Consider the following 19,946-nt stretch of genomic DNA (forward strand, 5'->3'; position numbering starts at 1 on the left):
AAACATATATTGTATTTTATTTTTTATTTTTTATTTTTTTAATATATATTTTATTGATTTTTTACAGAGAGGAAGGGAGAGGGATAGAGAGCTAGAAACATCGATGAGAGAGAAACATCGACCAGCTGCCTCCTGCACACCCCCTACCGGGGATGTGCCCACAACCAATGTACATGCCCTTGACCGGAATCGAACCTGGGACCTTTCAGTCCACAGACTGACGCTCTGTCCACTGTGCCAAACCGGTTTCGGCTAAAAACATACATTTTAAAAAGTTCAGAAACCGAAGGCAGGTCACTGCCTTCTGAAAAGGCAGCACTTACTAAAGTAGCGTTAAAACGAGACTTTCCATTTGTATGACACCCTCCCAGGAACCCGAGTTATCTTTCTCTAATCCCAATAGCATCTTTATTTACCCATACTGCACCTTCCTGAAATAAGTAAGAGGCAGGATCTATTACTCTTAACATTGCTGACATTGCGGGTCACAGACACCAGGGGATGGGTCAGAACAGGGCCTCAGAACCACGCACAGCCCCCCTGGCTGCCCTGAGGTGTCATGGCGCCGGATTAAGCACCTCCTGGCCCAGGACTCGCCTAGGGCTGGGACGCTGTGGGTGTGCTGTGGGAACACACAGGGTACTCCCAGCCTTGGAGGTCCTCGGGAGCTTTCCAGAAGGCGAACTCCCATCTCAGCTTTTCCAGCAGTTGCTACTTTATCGTCCGCTGCTCTGAGTAAGGCAGTAAGAGATCTTTATTGGCGATCACACACTAAATTGTAGTTTGCAGACAGGATTAGCTCTTACACACACTTCATATGTGTGACCCTTTTCTGCGGGTGAAGAGCAGGCGCATGCACAGGTGTTTTAGGTACGAGTGATGGCCTCAGCACTGTCCTGTTTGACACAGAGAGCGGGAGATGGAGGGCCAGGTCCTCCCCCAACATTCCTTCATAGGTCAAAGCCGCTGAGCACGGAGTCCTCCCGCAGGGCTGTGGGGTTCTGCAGCCCACTCTGTGGAGGCTCATTGCCCGTCTGTTGGCAGTAAGATGTCACCTTGTGCTGTCCTTAGACGAGCCTCTGTACTCGGCACGGTGCACGGGCATGACTGTGGACCAGGCGAGATGCCTCCTCGTGCCCAGCCCCGTGGCTCAGTGGTTGAGCATAGACCTCTCCCTCTCCCCCTCTCCCTTCCTCTCTGAAATCAATAGAAATATTTTTTAAAAATCGCCTCCTCTTCCCCTGAGGCTCGTGTCAGGTGAAATCAGAGGGGGAACTTGGACACCAAGAGCCAGCCTGGCTGCCAAAGCCCATAGTTGGGTTCTAGACTCAGCCCCACCTTTGGGTGCTGGGCTCATGAGGAGGCGTGCTGCGCAGAGCTCTGCCTCTGCTCGCGGAGGGTTGGGTGGCTCCGATGCTGTGCACCGGGGGCTGTGCAAGGGGAGAGAGGTCCCCGTATTGTTAGCTCACACCTGAGCCCTCAGTCTCCGGCCCCGGAGTGTGAGGTGTGGGCTGCACCGGAGAGGCTGCTGCTGCACCCGCAGGGCGTGGGCAGGCGACGCCCATGTCAGCACTCGGCTCAGTTCCACTTTGGCAATGAAGCCTGAAATAGTGCTATTCAGAGGTTGTTTTTGTTTTCAAAAGAAAGCACTTAAAAATGTTTTTATTGATTTCAGAGAGGAAGGGAGAGGGTGAGATAGATAGATGGGAGAGAATCATTGATTGGCTGCCTTCTATACCCCACACTGGGGATCAAGCCCGCAACCCGGGTATGTGCCCTGACCGGGAATCGAACCGTGACCTCCTGGTTCAAAGGTTGACACTCAACCATTGAGCCATGCCAGCCAGGTAAAGAAAACACATTTTAGTAAAACTAGGGGACCGTTCCCTCAGAAATCAGTCAGGGCAAGCTCCATCCTTTCATATGCCACCCCCCCCCCCCCCAATCACAATTCAGAAAACAGCTCAGAATAAACCTGAAAACCAAATGATCAGGAAGGTGTAGCAACAGATGAGGAGACAAGACAGAGACTGGGCACTGGGAGGCCAATAGCTGGCAGTGGGGAGAAGGGAGAGACCATAGCCACAGACACCCCCAAAATAGCTTTTTTCTTTACTGCTTCTTTTCCCACTAAGCTCAATAGACAGCAGGCTTAGGTGGTACTTGTAAGAAGTGTTTTCTAGGTTATTTCTGAAACCAGGATGAAAGAGACACAGGATTTTAGACAGAAATGATGATCATTCCATCCAGAGGGGTAGGGAGGCGTCTTCACAGGTCCTGCCCAAGGTCTGACTTTTACACGGGGACAGGGTCAGCCCTACAGGCTCTGCCAGTGTCTGCTTGTTCCTCGGAGAAGCGGGGAGTAAAACAGGTGCTAATTGCTGTGACTGACCATGTTGTGTTCACACGGCGCCTCCGCCCCAAGGTGCTGGAGGTTGGGGTGGAAGGCACGAGGCAGTGGCCTGTACCTGCCACCTGCCCACTGTAACCACCCATAGAGAGTCCCTGTGATTAATGACGCCATGTATGAAACTGCTGGCTGCACGCACCAGACACTGCAGTATGTATTGAGTGGGCAAATGCTAAGTGAAAGGGAAAAAACGCCACACGTCGCTCCGTCTGTGCAAGGGTTTTCCTGGGGCATTGCGCTGCGTAGAATTGCTCGGATGAGGATGCGCTCCACGGAGAGGTAGGGAACCAGTTCCCTGGGAATACAGCAAGGGCTTACCTGAAAGGACACCCGCAGGTGTGCTGTCTCTGCTGGCCACACTGTCCTGTGCTGTGGGGAGGTGCGAGCCTGCTCCTGGGAGAGAGAAGCTGGAAAGAGCGTGTGTGAGCTGCTCGGGGCTTGCCTGTGTGAAACTGAATTCTGTGCATGGGTTCGTATTTCTTGACTCGCATAATCTAAACATCCATTTGCTTTGTCAATGCTTCCGGATTAGAATTCCACTCTTTGGTCCCTATCCTAGGTAAGACATCGTTTGCAAATCCTGCTTCTTGTAAGATGTTGCTGTGGTTGCTAAGGCATTTAAGGTGCTGATGAAAGTAAAATGGTCGTCATGGTGACCGATAAAAATAAATGTTGAAAATGCTCGGGGGTCCTCTCTTTTCCAGTCTGCTGAAGAAAATCGAGCGGGAAACATGGAGGGAGAGTGGGGTCTCCTTGATCGCCACGGTGACTCGTCTGATGGAGAGGTTGTTGGATTACAGGTGAGTTGGGTGCCGTTTCCCAGGTGTGCCGCGGTCCTGGTTAGGGACTCAAGAGTCGAGGGCAGTCCCCACACACCTGAGCTCCCCGCCCCCCCCCCACCTGATCCGCAGCCGTGAACCTGATGCCTGAGATAATGGCTGTGAACTGCTGGCTCAGGGTGTTTCCTTGGGTCGTTCCTCTTTCTGTTTGGTTTTGGTCGGCAGTTCTTTCCAAGTCTCAGTGGATGGAGAGGGTTCTCAGAGTCCCGTTAGTGAAGGGGTTTTGGTTTTGTTCGTTTTTATCTGGACTCGCCCATTAGAGCCAGTAAGCAGATCCATCCATTTCAGGGTGAAGATGAAGTGTTTGAGAATTAGTCAACCATGCTGCTCTCATAGACAGCATTTTATTTTTAATTTTTAAATGATCTAAACTGGTCAAACAGTTTGCTCCACTTAAATGCATGGTGTTTTTGTTTTATTTCAAGAATGAACCTCCATTCTAATTGTTGAAGGCCAGGGTTACCGGCCCCCTCCCACCCACATTAGAGGTGTATGATCCCACACCTTTGCTCCGCCCCCGAGGACCCGCCCACTGAGAGGGAGCATGGCCCACCTGGTGGCTCAGGAGTCTGTCACCCCTCCCCTGAGATCCTGCAGCCTGGGGCAGTTCCTGCAGTCCCCGGGCCTCTGCCTCTGATTTCCCTGAAAGATCAGTGTGTGTGTGCATCTGGGAAGGAAGCTCTGGGTTCTGACTGTCGCTCTGTTTTCAGGGACTGCATGAAAGTGGGAGAGGTGGATGGCAAAAAGATCGGCTGCACCGTGAGCCTCCTGGTTAGTACCCCCGCCCCTCTCCTCAGAGCCTGGCATTTGTTGTTTTACAGAAATACTGTGTTTTGTTTGGTTTCAGTCCAGTGTGTTTTTATCCGATGTTTCTTAGAAGAGTTTAGAAGTGTATCTAAAAGAGACCTAGCGAGTCCCACCAGTGTGGCTCAGAGGTTGAGCATCCACCTATGAACCAGGAGGTCACGGTTCGATTCCCGGTCAGGGCACATGCCTGGGCTGGGGGCTCCATCTCCAGTGTGGGGCGTGCAGGAGGCAGCCGATCTATGATTCTCTCTCATCATTGATGTTTCTTTCTCTCTCTCTCTCTCTCTCTCTCTCTCTCCCTCCCTCCCTCCCTCCCTCCCTCCCTCCCTCCCTCTCCCTTCCTCTCTGAAATCAATAAAAAAGATATTTAAAAAATAAAATAAAAGAGGCCCAGCGAGCTTCAGGTTGAATTAAATCCCAGGAAACTACCCGCTCCCAGCATTGCAGACGCACCCACGGTGGCCCAGGGGCCTGGAGGCAGAGCCCCGAGGTCCCAGTGGGAGCCATCTGTCCCCTGTGGCTCAACGGGCTCTGTCGTCCTTTGTCGCTCTCTAGAAACAAGAAGGGTCCCCATAGGACTTTGTACTTCTGTTTAGACAGTTTCTTTCCATCCGTAATAAATATTAGCGATCTCTTCTTTTGTGACCAAATGACTCTCTTCTGTTAAACACGCCAATTTTCACTTTCTAGCTTCTTTGCAAATTAAATGTACAATGCCACCATGGTTAAGGCTTAGGTTATAAGTAGGATGATCATATAGCTTACCATCCCAACAGGACATTTTTTTTTAAATTGATTTCAGAGAGGAAGGAGAGGGGGAGAGAGGGAGAAACATCAATGATGAGAGAGAATCATTGATTGGCTGCCTCCTGCACAACCCCTACTGGGGATCGAGCCCACAACCCAGGCATGTGCCCTGACCCAGAATTGAACCGTGACCTCCTGGTCCATAGGTTGATGCTCAACCACTGAGCCACACAGGCCGGGCAAGAATACTTCTTATTAAAGGAGCGAAACCTATGACGTGGAAGTGAATCGTTCTAGCTCATACTCCATCTGGAACCTTCTTGATGTTTTTCTAGTGGCAATATGGTTCTGTTCATCCGCTCACCCCCTCTCAGAGATGTTTCTCCACTTGGAGAGCTCTGGCTTCCTTCACGCTGCCAGAGTTAAATGGAGTGTTCGTCAGTACAAGTGCATAATCCTTGTCATGACTCATGCTGGGAAATGTAATTATTATTTTGTTCTTGGTGTCACCAGTTTCCCCAGACATATGTGAATATTCTCCTCTGCTGATGGGAGAGATCATTTTGTTTTTTTTAAAGAACTATTCATTTCCAGAGTGAGTCTTATTTTTGTTCTCAAAGAAAGCCGCTTCTTACCAGATAGCTATTAGAGCAAATCATCCTTTAATAACATAAAAACCTGCTGTGGGGATGTTAGACGTGTGTTGATGCTACAACACTGCTTGCTAATTAAAATGATTTGAGTTATAATGGGAGCTGTGAATGGCGTTATTTACTTATTTGTTTAAAGAATGCCAAGACTGCCCAACCAGCATAGCTCAGTGGTTGAGTGTTGACCTATGAACCAGGAGGTCACAGTTCGATTCCCTGTGCTTGGGTTGCGGACTCGATCCCCAGTGTGGGACGTGCAGGAGGCAGCCGATCAGTGGTCCTCTCTCATCACTGATGTTTCTATCTCCCTCTCCCTTCCTCTCTAAAGTCAATAAAAATATATTTTAAAAAAAGAATGCCAAGATCTAGAGGAGAAGAAAAGGGAGAGGATACTGATATAAATTGGAAACAGTTTTGTTCAGTTACATGTCCGTGTCTCAAGGATCGCGGAGCCCTCATGGTGAAGAATGGACTCCTGGGCGGTGGTATCCAGAAAGGGCATGGGCAGACGGTCCTCAGGCTTCAGGTTCAGGATTACGAGCCGCAGTAGCTAGTCCAGCCCATTGCCAAAGCCCGCTTCAGCTCCAAAAAGTGAGGAATCCGTGGCCTTTCCCCCTTGGAGAAACCTGTCACTTCTTCAGGTCATCAGCTGTATCCCCATCACCACACATCTTCCTTATTCCTCATCCCAAGTGGCATCAATCGAAACCAGGAGCCACAATGATAGGCGTCCCGGTGCTGTAGCCGGGATGTCACGTCCAAGGGCCTCTTTGGAAAGAGCGCGTTTGAGTCTCACAGTGCCGCGCTTCTGCTGGAATGGGCCTTCATGTGCTCTGTCTACCATGTTCAGGCAGGAAGTGCCCTTGCTCAGGTGGTGAAGGACTAGAGGTGGATGCTGATAATGTACATTCATTCATTCATTCATTCATTCATTCATTTTTGGTTAATCCTCACGGGAGGATATTTTTCCCCATTGATTTTTAGAGAAAGTGTAAAGGAGGGTAGAGAGACAGAAACATCGATGTGTGAGAGAGACATCGATTGGTTGCCTCCTGCATGTGCCCTGACCAGGGCTGGGGATGGAGCCTGCAACCGAGATACATGTCCTTGACTGGGATCGAACCCATGAGTCTTCAGTCCAAGGGCCGATGCTCGAACCACTGAGCACCCAGCCAGGATGGTGATGTACCTTTAAATGCCAAGAGCATGGGCCCAGGTTACCTTCAAGTTGAGTTTCTGATAACATTAAAATGTGTTAGGGAAGTTTAGGAAGACAAGCTACTTTTTATGTAAATAAAATACTTTCAATAAGCTTGTCTCCATAATAATAACTTGAAACAAAATACCTTGTTATCAGTCCATTTATGTTTTGTCCGTCAACTGGAAACATTTAAACTCCAGCACAAGTGAGCCTCTCATAACTCCCTAACAGTGAAGAGCCTTTCTTTCCCACCTTCACACGATCTGCGGAAGGAAAAAAAGGCATTTGCGTTGTTTGGACTCAGCCTTATTTTTCCTTAGAGTAAGCATGTGTTTGAAGCTTGAAACGCCTTTGAATATCACTAGTTAACTTTAATAAACAGGTTAATCTGTTACATATTTCACTATTTTAGTTGAGTAGGCTGACTGTCCATTGGCAGCAAAACTAACAAAAAATGATAGAGTCACTAAGGATGTGTTCACCAGTGGTGACAGCACCGCAGACGTTTCCGGCGCATCCAGTCGCTAGGTCCTGTTGGGCCCAGCCGGTGTTGAATGAAAGCATGCCCCTGGCCTCCGGGAACATATTGTTAAAGGCACTTATAGGAACAATCCGTTCTTTTGGTTCGATTTCATGACACGTCAGCAGAGTAAAAGGCAGGTATTTGCCGGCCTGTCGAGCAACTCTCCACAGTTGCACTTTTTTTTTTTCCAGAACTTTTATAAGACGGAACTGAACAAGGAAGAGATGTATATCCGCTACATCCACAAACTCTACGACCTGCACCTCAAGGCACAGAACTTCACAGGTAATTCTGTTTCGGGCTCCGGCTGGGGAGTGTGGACACGGGTGTGTGACACGATAAGTCCTCTCCTTTTTAGAATGAGGGCTCAAGCATTTCTGCTTTAAAATGGAAATTTGTTTCTTATGTAATTGATTGTCTTTTGTTCTCTGTGTCCCAACCTCCGTATCAGATAAAGAACCCCCTATTTTTTAATAATGGAAATTTATTTTAAATTGGATTTATGTATGTTTTGGTATTTCATTTTAATTTGTATGCCGACTTTTTAACTGTATTTCTTGGCATCGTTTTTTTCAAGGTTGTTTTGGGGGTTACAAAATGCATCCCTAACTTTTCATGGTCTACTCAGAGTTAGTATTTTATCACCTCAAGTTAAATGTGGAAAGTTTACAGCCGTAGAGGTCCCTTTGTCTTCCCCACTTCACATGGTAGCCATCATATGTATTCCATCTACATACAATGATGGCCCCACAGATGTGCTGAGAATTTTGGTTTCTTTGCTGATCATGTTGCCTGAGAGTTTAAATGGTCATTTTTAAGTAGCTGGTAGCCAGATTTTGAGAGAAATGCTCCACCTAGTTTATATATCTGTGGGGGAAAAAACCCTGGTAGTCTTGTTTCACTTAAAGTCCATAAAAAAAGCGAGGGAAGCAATGGAGGACAGTTCCTGCAGATATATAGCAGGTCTATTCTGGTTCTCTAAACAAAGTCTAAATCTAGCTGGGTATATTTTGGAGATGGAAAAACTTTTCTTTAATTTGTTTGCAGTTTTTATGTTCCCCAAAGTCATAAGAAATAAGTCCTTTTCCCTATAACATTTTCTTTTTTTTTCCTTTTTATTTCCCCTATAATATTTTATTCATCTCTCTTCTGTCTTCATTTCTGTGAGTTCCTGGAGAGAGTGAAATGGGTGGAGAACTTCTCTGTAGGGTTCGCTGAAATGGCGTAACCCTTGGCCGCCTTTTATGACAGGGTCTTTGTTCCTAACTCATGTTCTCTTTCCTCCTGTGCTATTACTTCTTCTGTCTCATTGGTGTCCTCACACCACATGTCTCAAAATGATGGAGTGAGATGGCCCATGCTCCAATTTCTTCAAAATTATAAACACTTTTAAAAAGATTAATCTGTTAGAACTTTGGAGATGATTCATTCTTCCCTCTTCAATCATCTTCTAAAGATACAGAAAAATAAAGACAACATATTCCAATAAAACATCTACTACTTGCTGCCCAGCCGTTGTGGCTTGATGGTCAGGCATTGGCCTATGAACTAGGAGGTCACAGTTCAAGGTCAGGGCACATGCCGGGGTTGCGGGCTGAACCCCTAGTAGGGAGCATGCAGGAGGCAGCTGATCAATGAGTCCCTCTCATCATTGATGTTTCTATCTTTGTCTCTCCCTTTCTGAAATTAATAAAAAATATTTAAAAAAAAAACACAAGCAAACAAAAAAAATCTACATCTTGCTGATACGCTCAGAATCGTTCTCTGTGCTCTGCTGTGCTGCCCATGTCTCCAAGGTGTGTATGTCTCACAAACAAAACTGTTTCACAGCTGCTTTTACAAGCCTGTGTACCCAGACACCCATGATCACTGTCCTGAATCAAATTCTCATACGCACACACACACAACTCATCCAACTCTTGTGGGTGTTCTAATCCCTCCTTTAGTCCTCCTTTTTTTTTCTGTTTCTTCTCTGCCTTCAGCTCCTCTCTGCACTCTTTGTCCTCCTGCATCCTGCCTGGACCCTGACGCTCCCCCTAACACTATTTCCACACCTTTCAGCCTTTGATCCTCTGGAAGAGTTGAGCTATCATTATTTGTTTCCTAAACATGCCTTTGGAAGATGCTCCTAGTCCCACCTCCAGGGATTCGCCAGTTAACTTCCTCCCAGACAAAGGTGTGTCTCCCCTGTATCTTGATTTCAGAGAGGAAGAGAGAGAGAGAATTGTTGATCTGCTACTTCTGCACACTCCCTACTGGGGATGGAGCCCACAACCCCGGCATATGCCCTGACTGGGAATTGAACTATGACCTCCTGGTTCATGGGTCAATGCTCAACCACTGAGCCATGCTAGCCAGGCTCCCATGCTGGTCAGGCTCTCAACATTTTTATGACAGTAGCATACGGGCATTATAGACAAAAGAAAGGCGGGAAGAAAAGAGGGAGAGAGAGAGAAAGAGAATCCTAGATAATAAAGAGGTAATAAGCAAATTGACCATCACTCCAACACACAAGATGGCCTCCCCCATGTGATCAAAGATGGCTACCCCCATGTGGACACAAGATGGCCGCCACAAGATGGCCAGCAGGGGAGGGCAGTTGCGGGTGATCAGGCCGGCAGGGGAGGGCAGTTAGGGGCAATCAGGCAGGCAAGCGGTTGGGAGCCAGCAGTCCTGGATTGTGAGAGGGATGTCCGACTGCCCATTTAGGCCCCATCCCACTGGGATCGTGCCTAAACGGGCAATCGGACATCCCTCGAGGGGTCCCAGATTGGAGAGGGTGCAGGCTGGGCTGAGGGACACACACACACGCCCCCATGCACGAATTTTGTGCACCGGGCCTCTAGTATGGATATAAATGAATGAATGAATACAGGGAACAAACAATTACATGCAAATCTCTGATGATTCCATCTTCGAGAAAGTCATCATTCACTAACCTGCCGTTGTATATATTCTTATACTCTGGGCACTTTTCTGGAACGTCATGAAATTCAGAAAATAGTGTTGTCTCCTCTTTGTCATGAGCTGGCCCCCTTGAGGGGCGGCTGTGGGGCCCGTCTGCCCGGCCCGTCTGGACTTTGCTCCCTGCTGCCTTGCAGAGGCCGCCTACACCCTCCTGCTGTACGACGAGCTGCTGGAGTGGTCAGACCGGCCGCTGCGCGAGTTCCTGAGCTACCCCATGCAGACCGAGTGGCAGCGCAAGGAGCACCTGCACCTGGCCATCATCCAGAACTTCGACCGGGGCAAGGTGAGTGGCCCCGGGCGACTGCGCTGGTGCCACTGTCCCTTCATTCCGCTCACGGATGCCGCCTCCTCCTGGGGGTGCATTGCCATTTCCAGCTTCCTAAAGACTTTAGTAACTTACACGTTAGTTACATGCTGCCTCCACGCTTAAAGCCCCAGTGATCCTCCTAACGGCAGGAAAGACTTTTTAAAAAATACCTTTTTATTGATGTCAGAGAGGAAGGGAGAGGGACAGAGATAGAAACATCAGCGATGCTAGAGAATCATCCTTCGGCTGCCTCCTGCACACCCCACACTGGGGATGGAGCCCACAACTGGGGCATGTGCCCCGATCAGGAATCGAACCGTGACCTCCTGATCATAGGTCGATGCTCAACCACTGAGCCATGCCAGCCAGGCAAGAAAGACAGCTAATTACATGCTGTCTTCGTGCTTAAAGCTGCAGTGATCCTGTTAACGGCAGGTCATAGGGATGAAGTGAGGCTCAGTGATGGAAGGCAGTCCCTGCCGACCTCGGGGTGGAAGTAAGCAAGCGTGGGCGGTCACTGACTGTGCCCGTTGGCCCGCAGTGTTGGGAGAGCGGCATCGTCCTGTGCCGGAAGATCGCAGAGCAGTACGAGAGCTACTATGACTACCGGAACCTGAGCAAGATGCGGGTAAGGCAGGGCGCGGGCCGCGCTGTGAGCTTCCCCCCTGACATTGTCTCTGGCCCCTGGACATGCCTCCAGGGAAGTGCTGAGGGCAGGCTTTCCTCGGGGCTCGTGCAGAGAAGCGCCATTGCTCTGTGGTGCTTGGAGGAGGACACGGACAGTGAGCCCTGGACTAGGCCAGCGATCGTCAGCCTTCCTCATCTCAGGCACACACTAAAACTCTGCGGCACACCAAAAAGTGTGTTTTTGCCGATCTGACCAAAAAAGCTGTGATTTTGATTCATGCACACCAGACGGCTACTGTTGTGTTGACTGTTGTCATTTTCGCGTTGGACAGTCGGAGGGAAAAGAGGTCAGTGGCCCTGTAACCGAGGCAGGTGTTGCAGGTTTAACCATTCTTGCGGCACTTGGGTGGAAAATCGCTGATCTGGGCTAAACCCCACATCAAAACACACAGTCTGAGCCGGGACTAGTACTTTATTGAGGAAACCCCGCACTGTGGGAAGGGCTTCCCATGTGGACACAAGTCTCTGTTTCAGTGTATCCTTCTTGGTGCCATGGTCCATGAAGCAAAACAGTAAGAATGGCTACCTGACCCATTTTTTAATATTCTGGGGCTAAAGTCTATCGTTACCTCCCCTTAGCTTCAGAAACGTGTTTGTCTTTGCTAAACCTAAACCAAGGTCCACCCCAGAGCTCTAGGTGTTTGATGTTCTCTGATGTGGAGATTTTACTCTCCCCTCCCTCCGGCTCAGCCAGCCCGCTCCTGGGCCCTCCAGGTCCTTAAGTTCCTCTGGGTCTCTAAAATGGGATCATCAGCTTCTACATTTAAAAAAGGAAGGGATGATGTTGCCTTTTAATTCCGAGGCAACAATTGAAGCGATGGTGTCAGCCTTTAACAGCCCATGTCATCCCCCCAACACACACACCAAGAGGCCTTCAGCCGGCAGGAGCTGGCCATTTGCCGCGTGGTTTCATGTCCGTGGGCCATGGGTAATTCTCCTAACAAGAAAACACCTTGTTTTCACTCCCGCCAGTTACGCTGGCTCCATCAGGCACTGCGTTTCACATAAAGCCTTTGCTTGCTCCTCGGCATGCCGTCCCTGTACCTGGAGGGAGGTCACCATGTTTGCCTGGGAAAGCCCTTGGGTGCCATCCTCACTAATGTTTTTATAAACCTTTCAGGTGCTGGGGGGGGGGGGGGGGCGCGCAGGGAGGGGGTGAGGAGAGGGAGGTTTCAGGTTCAATCCGAGCCTTTCTCTGGAACCCCTGGGACAATCACAGGGTGAATGGGGAACCCTGAGCTTTATGTGGGTCGTAGTTCACTGCTGTCAGTCGCACTCCAGAGCTCGCAGCCCGATGTCACCTGTCACCTGCACTGTGGCCGCCTCTGCTTTGTGTTTTGTTTTTGTTGTTTTTTTATTTCAAAGAGAGAAAGGGAGAGGGAGAGAGATGTAGAAGTATCAATGATGGGAGAGAGTCATCAATCAGCTGTCTCCTGCATGACCCACTCTGGGGATTGAGCCCACAACCCGGGCATGTGCCCTGGCCGAGAATCGAACCACGACCTCGTGGTTCAAGGGTTGACACACAACCCCTGAGCCCCGCGTCCTCTGCTTTGGTTGGTCAGTTTATCCCCGTCCAACCTGAGCAAGCGTGCACCTCCCAGATGTCCTGAGTTCCGTGTTTGAGGAGAAGCAAGCCCACAGGTGAGTACACCTGGCACGAGAATTCCCCGAAAGGTTGCTTCTCACGGTTCATACTCATTTTTATTTCATTGGGAGGAAAACATTTCCCGATGAACTGTGCGCATAGAAACCACCTTCTCCGGCGAGATCATGTCCTGACACACCTAGGCTTTAAGCAGGTCAGCGAGCAGCCCGAGAACGAAAGCACGTGCTCCTGGGGCAGAGGAAACGGCCTGCGCTGTGGGGCGGAGGGGCTGGGAGATGGGAGAACTGACCGGCTGTCTCTGCTTCCCCAGATGATGGAGGCCTCTCTGTACGACAAGATTATGGACCAGCAGCGCCTGGAGCCAGAGTTCTTCAGGGTTGGATTTTATGGGAAAAAGTTTCCATTTTTCTTAAGAGTGAGTCGTGTACTATTTTGTTTTCATACTTCTGATATATAAGGTGTCCCCCCAAAATGTCTATACACTTTGAATAGTTATAAAGGCAGTGTTTATTAAAATACGTTTCAGTTTTGAAATTGAGTTATCAGCTGTTGAAGTGTGTCTGCATTTTTTTTTGGGGGGCGGGCACCCGGTAGATATCGTGACCCACAGAGCTGAGCTGTGACTGGCCCTGTACCCTTTTCAGACAAGTGAGCACATCAGGAAACTTCTGTTCGCTTTTTGCTTTGCAAACCCCATTCTCAGGTAGAATGCCTGGTTCTGAATACTTCCCCAAGATAGCAACCAATCTTGTGGGGTTTGCATCCTGAGCTTCCAAGTTTGCTGGATGGATGAGCCATCTTTGGTCATTAGGGTTGTTTCCCTTGGGGACCGGTTCTCACTCTTCAGTTCAGGGGGCCATCCTCAGCGTTGGCATTAGAGAGAGTGCGGCCTGTGCGGGTCCAGGTCCCACGCTGCAGACAGTGTAGCCATTTTGCCTTTTTCACCTGGCTCCCCAAGTCTCCGGTCCCCGACAACTGTCTATTCTGTTCTCATATCTGGGAATCGCTCTTGTGTTGTTCGTTAATTGTTGTTTTTTAAAATATATTTTTATTGATTTCAGAGAGGAAGGGAAAGGGAGAGAGAAACATCAATGAGAGAGAGAATCACTGATTGGCTGCCTCCTGCACACCCCACACTGGGGATTGAGCCTGTAACCCGGGCATGTGCTTGATGGGAAATCGAACTGTGATCTCCAGGTTCCTAGGTCGATGCTCAACCACTGAGCCACGCCAGCTAGGCTGTTAGTTTATTTTGTTCGTCCTTTATTCTGCCTGCAGAACAAGGAGTTCGTGTGCAGAGGGCACGACTACGAGCGGCTGGAGGCGTTCCAGCAGCGGATGCTGACTGAGTTCCCGCACGCCATTGCCATGCAGCACGCCAACCAGCCCGACGAGACCATCTTCCAGGCGGAGGCACAGTGTATCCACCTCGGGCAGGGCCACTGCCCGATGAGAGCCACCTGGCAGGGGGGCGGCGGGCAGCTGCAGCGCACTCCCCTACCGGGCCAGGCTCTGAAATCCTATGTTCACGTGGGCGTGGGCAACGTGGCACAATGGTTGGGGCTGCGGAGCACCGGACCCTGTTGGGTTGCCGTGTTCTTAGTCTCCCTCTTTCTCGGCATCTTATTTTAGCTCAGCTCCGCCTCAGCGGAATTGTTCTGTTTGTTATCATGGGGAAAAGAATCTCTTAGATTCTGTTTAACTCTTTTCCTTTTTAAAAAACATGTTTTTACTGATTTCAGAGAGAGGAAAGAAGAGGGAGAGAGAGATAGAAACATCAGTGATGAAAGAGAATCATCTATTGGCTGCCTCCTGCACACCCCTTACTGGGCATGAAGCCACAACCCGGGCATGTACCCTGATCACAAATAGACTGACCTCCTGGTTCATAGGTTGACAACCGCTGAGCCACACCAGCCACGCTAATTTTTTCCCTTTTAATTAAAACGTATCCCTGCTTTTAAAGCTCTTTTTAGTGAGTTACCTTCGGATAATTTTCCCCTGACATATCCTACAGAAGCGACTTCAGTTCCTGAAAATAATAGCCTTATGTTCACTGGAACATATCATTCACCCCCTTTGCCCTTGACATTTTTATTCCCACTCACCCCCTCTAAAAAAAAAATCGGTACATTCATGGGCCCTAAAAATTTTAAACTGATACTTTTTCCAGAACCGCTGACCTAAAACTCATCCGAGACCTATAGTTTGGGAATGAGTGTTAGGAACTGAGTCTGGGCACGTTCTTGGAGATGTTCGTTTACTTCCAGCCCAAGGGGAGCGAATAGCAGATAGTTACCCACCCCGTCTCCCCGCCACAGCTCAGCGGGAGCCAGGATTGCGTGGCGCTTGCTGAGCGGGGTTTCCTCCTTGACGCCGTGCCCCCAGATCTGCAGATCTATGCCGTGACCCCCATCCCCGAGAGCCAGGAGGTGCTGCAGAGAGAGGGTGTCCCCGACAACATCAAGAGCTTCTACAAAGTGAACCACATCTGGAAGTTCCGCTACGACAGGCCGTTCCACAAAGGCCCCAAGGACAAGGAGAACGAGTTCAAGGTGCGCACGGCTCCTGGGCTCCTCAGAGGAGCCTTCTCATTTCTTGCTGCTCTTGAATGCCTGGCGCTAGTTCAGGAGTCTCGCGAAGTGTATTCTCCTCTTTGGAATGGTCTTTGTTTCAATAAGAAAATGATCCATAGGCACAGAACCCTGGTTGATATCGTCAGCGCTTACCAAAGGCAGCCGTGGTTTCATGTGGCCTGGGGTGCTGGTCCTGGCTGGAGGGGGCCAGGCTCTGAAATCCTATGTTCACGTGGGCATGGGCCACGTCGCACAGTGGTCGGGGCTGCGGAGCAGTCGGAGGTTCCGGTGGGTGGGCAGTGCTGGCTCGGCAGGTAATGAGAAGGCATCTTTAAGCAGGTCCCGTCGCTCTTGGATCTTAGCATCTTCCGCTTTAAAGTAGAAAGGTCCGCTGCAGGATCCCCAACGCCCTTCCTCCAGGAGGTTATGCAGCCGTGTGTTGGTGAGCTGGTACATGACCCCTGATAAAAGTGAACGGCAAACGTTAACCACAGCTCAGTAGCCAGGAAGAGGGGCAACATGGGGGTTAACCCGTCTTGTGTTCCACAGAGTCTCTGGGTGGAGGGGACATGGCTGTAACTTGAGGGTTAACATGTCCCATGTTCCACAGAGTCTCTGGGTGGAGAGGATGTTGCTGTAATTGAGGGTTAATATGTCCCGTGTTCCACAGAGTCTCTGGGTGGAGAGGACATGGCTGTGACTTAAGGGTTAACATGTCCTGTGTTCCGCAGAGTCTCTGGGTGGAGAGGATGTCGCTGTAATTGAGGGTTAATATGTCCCGTGTTCCGCAGAGTCTCTGGGTGGAGAGGACATGGCTGTAACTTGAGGGTTAACATGTCCCACGTTCCGCAGAGTCTCTGGGTGGAGAGGATGTCGCTGTAATTGAGGGTTAATATGTCCCGTGTTCCGCAGAGTCTCTGGGTGGAGAGGACATCGCTGTTCCTGGTGCAGAGCTTGCCGGGCATCTCCCGCTGGTTCGAGGTGGACAAGCGCGAGGTGGTAAGGACCAGTCTTGTTCGGGGCACTTTCTTCTCACTGCTGCTCGCCTGGGACCCTGCCAGGGTGAGGTGCTCCTGCCTTTGACTGGAAGTTTCCGGAAGCCCTCAGAGCAGTGAGTGGGTGTGTGAGACTGACACACACACACACACACACAGCACTGGCCCCGCAGGCAGAGGAACTGGACTCCACTCTCCTAGTTACTGTAGCTGCACAGCCTTCGCGATCCGATCCCTGGGGGCCGGGCCAGGAAGGTCACAGTGTCTGACTCAGTCACCAGGGCCAGGCCATGAGCTACGCACTCTTGTCCTTCCTCTCACCAGTTTGGAAAGCTTTTGCAGGAGGCCCTGTAACAAGATGCTGAGAATAGACTTGAACACAGGGTTTCTGACTCCAAAGCCAGCGATGCCATCCCTTCGAGCCTCAGTCTCCTAGGCAGCGGGAGGCCCTGTGGAGGTACCTCCGTGTCGGCCGCACAGTGAGTCCATCCAGTGGCAGGATGCTGGCACAGGAGTCTCCAGACATTCCCAGCAGCCCCGGAGGAGTGCCAGCCAGGGAGCTGTGGGTGTTGTTAGAGCCTGGAACCCAGCACCCAAGAGCTCTCGGGGTGTAAGTCATGCCCCCAGCTCCGGTCCCCAGGGTGGGACAGGGAGAGCAGTGGCTGATGGCAGCCACATCCTGTGAGACCCCGCCCTGCTGCCCCAGCTGCTCTGCAAACCCACGGCACCTGGGTGTCAGCCACAGCCCTGCGATTCCAGCGTCCTCCCCCTCCACCCTCCCCCGTCCACGTTGGGGCGCAGCCAGCCCTGCCTGCCTCCCTCCTCCAGCGATAGGAGATGGGCCGGTAGTGAGCATAGCCTCCCATCGCCTGCTTATTTCGTGAACAAGCCCGCTCTGCTTGGTGGGTAAGCAAGAGCAGCGCCTGCCCAAACTGTCTCCTGAGAATGGCTCGTCCTACCTGAAGTCTCCGCGTTGACACCATCCACGGTTCATCACGTTCCGTTAAGCTAGGGGTTTCATGGCATTTCGTTCTGCCGTGCCAGAGAATGCGGCGGCTCCCTGCAAACCCAGAGCAGCTGTGGTCTTGAAGGGTGAGGCCAAGGTCCCCAAGCGGGTGCTCACACAATGCCCGGTGCTTTCCGGGAAGAGGAGAGGCTGCCCCGCACGGAGCTCCGCACGTCTCATTGTTGTGCTTCCTTCCAAATGGCGTGGGCCCGGCCCACAGAAATGCTCCCAGCCGTCCACCGCCCTGAGGACTCAGCGAGCCTCCTCTCCGCCCTGCCCAGAGCGCTCAGTTCTGTGCATCTCACCAGCAGTACTCACCCTGAATATATCACACACGTGCATACACAATGCACCTGCACAGGCGCACATGCATGCATATATTAGCACACGCGCACACACCCCCACATGCGTACACGAGCACACACACATGCACACTAGCACAGGCACACAAGTACATGCATGTGCACACATGGACGTGGACACGCTCATGTGTGTGCATGTACACCTCTGATGAAAAGGAGCATGCTTAGATGAAATTGAGAAGAGCATTACTAAACACAAGCCTTTCAAGCGGCTGCCCACGGTATTGGAACAGGCACCTTATGTTCTGTCCAACAGAACCGATCTCACGGGCCACTTTGTTCCCTGAACAAGCCCACTCCTAACACCTGTCTGTCTGCTTCCCGCTGCCTGGCACGTTCCCACCTTGCATTCACGTTCCTGGTCTCCTGCTTTCACTCCTGCTATAGGTGGTCCTCAGGACCAGGCACACATAGTAGGCCCTCAATACATACAGGCCAGACTGAACTGAAACTCCTCATTACCTCGCCAAAATCTAAAAGATTCTGAAAACCGAAAGGTGTTTCCGAAAGTTGGGCTCCAAAATGATGAACCTAAGCTGATGGCGTGTAAGCCCAGTTACGCCCTTTATCTCACTTAGTGTGAGTATCCAAACCCGTAAGAACTTCTATGCGTTTATTTGAGTCAAACTGATGACAGCTGGGGGGAAGCAAAAGCCCAATGGCTTGAGGAAATGCTCCAGAGAATGCAGTTTTACCACTTATTTTATACATCAGGTTAGAAGGGGAAGATGTAAGAAGTTACATGATGCCCGGCCCGTGTGGCTCCATGGTTGTGCATTGACCCATGAACCAGGAGGTCGAAGTTCGATTCCCATTTGGGGCACAGCCCCAGTCGGGGGCATGTGGGAGACAGCCAATCAGTGATTCTCTCTCATCATTGATGTTTCTATCTCTCCCTCCCTCTTCTCAAGTCAATAAAAAAATATATATTTTAAAAAGGAAGTTACATGAAATCCACTGGTGATAGATTAGAGAGGTGGGAGAAAGCAAAATGGGGAAACCTCTGAGATAAGATAAAAAGTAAAGGAATAGACACTTCTTTTACTTAGGTGGGTGCAGGATAGTTAACAGTCAACAATGAGGGGATCTGTGGCTTTGGCTCTGTGGGGAGATTGTGCCCTGAGGGGTTTGGAAAAAGGGGTTACTCAGATATTCCAAGGTATGTTATCTTACCTTTGCTGCTTTTCTGGGTCTGGAGCTGAAATATAGGCCTAGATATTATCTCTAGGGAGGTGACCTGTTTCTGCTGTGAATTGCCTGGCCATTTGTTTAGCCATCAGTTTCCCTATACCACTTGTCAGAGCTTAATGGCCTGTCTCACCATTACCCTCCCTTTTATGGTATCCATTCCCTTGCCTAGTGCATCCTATATAAACCAGTCAATTTAGTTTTGCCTGGTTTTGAACTTTACATAACAGCATCGTACTGTATATATCCCATTGGAACTTGCTTCTGTGATTCGGTATTTTTATCTGTAGTGTTAGTCCATATTATTACATATGACTGAAGTCAGTTTTCATTGCTGTGTACTATTCCATTGTAAGATCATACCACACTATAATTGTGCATTTTATTGTCAAATGGACACATGAATTTGGGAGACAATTATGAGCATTTTGACATGTTTCCTTGTACACATGGCAGGATCATAAAACATAATAAATATATCGCTGACTTTGGTGTGTAATGCCAGGCTGTTTTCCAAAGTGACCGAACCAGTTAGAACTTCCAAGAGCAGGAACTGAGAGACTGTTGGTCACATTCTCACGGCCACTTGCTGTCGTCGTATTAATTTTGCTATGTTGGCTGTGGTGAGTAGGATATCACTGTAGTATTACTTTTTACTTCTTTGATCACAAATGAGAATCCACACATTTTCATATGTTTACTGGCCATTTGGATTTTCCCTTTGTTAAGTGGTTGTTTCAGTCTTTGGCATTTTTATTGCGTGGTTTGCTTTTTCTTACTGGTTTGTAAGGGATTTAAATACTCTGGACCTGGGCTCTCTGCCGGCCAACCTGGTACAAGTTATCTCCTTCCTAGCGGGTCCGTCCTTCTCTGCCGAGTGCCTTCTGGTGAATATACAGTGTTAATGGACATCGTCAGATTACTCTAGAGGTTTCCGTGTCGGTTTAGAATGATCTAAGCGACCTTCAGAAACGCTGGTTTGTTTCCTTAGCTGAAAGAACCGGTACATGAGTGGTAAGCCGGAAGGACTTCACAGCCGAGAGCTTGGCAGACATTCCTTCAAAGGCAGTGT

At 49.8% G+C, this 19,946-nt stretch overlaps 1 protein-coding gene across 1 annotated transcript in view; it reads left to right on the plus strand.

The window, feature by feature from the left end:
- The window catches only part of DOCK4 (dedicator of cytokinesis 4), a 205,482-nt gene that overhangs the window by 169,897 nt on the left and 15,639 nt on the right, over positions 1 to 19,946 (plus strand). The window contains exons 33-41 of the mRNA XM_079786817.1: positions 3,115 to 3,210; positions 3,960 to 4,020; positions 7,369 to 7,462; positions 10,279 to 10,427; positions 10,993 to 11,079; positions 13,058 to 13,162; positions 14,026 to 14,167; positions 15,136 to 15,302; positions 16,236 to 16,385. Of these exons, the coding sequence (XP_079642943.1) occupies positions 3,115 to 3,210; positions 3,960 to 4,020; positions 7,369 to 7,462; positions 10,279 to 10,427; positions 10,993 to 11,079; positions 13,058 to 13,162; positions 14,026 to 14,167; positions 15,136 to 15,302; positions 16,236 to 16,385 (1,051 nt within the window). The remainder of the gene's footprint in view (positions 1 to 3,114; positions 3,211 to 3,959; positions 4,021 to 7,368; positions 7,463 to 10,278; positions 10,428 to 10,992; positions 11,080 to 13,057; positions 13,163 to 14,025; positions 14,168 to 15,135; positions 15,303 to 16,235; positions 16,386 to 19,946) is intronic.

The sequence above is a fragment of the Cnephaeus nilssonii genome (assembly GCF_951640355.1).
Source record: "Cnephaeus nilssonii genome assembly, chromosome: 12".
Classification (NCBI taxonomy): domain Eukaryota; kingdom Metazoa; phylum Chordata; class Mammalia; order Chiroptera; family Vespertilionidae; genus Cnephaeus; species Cnephaeus nilssonii.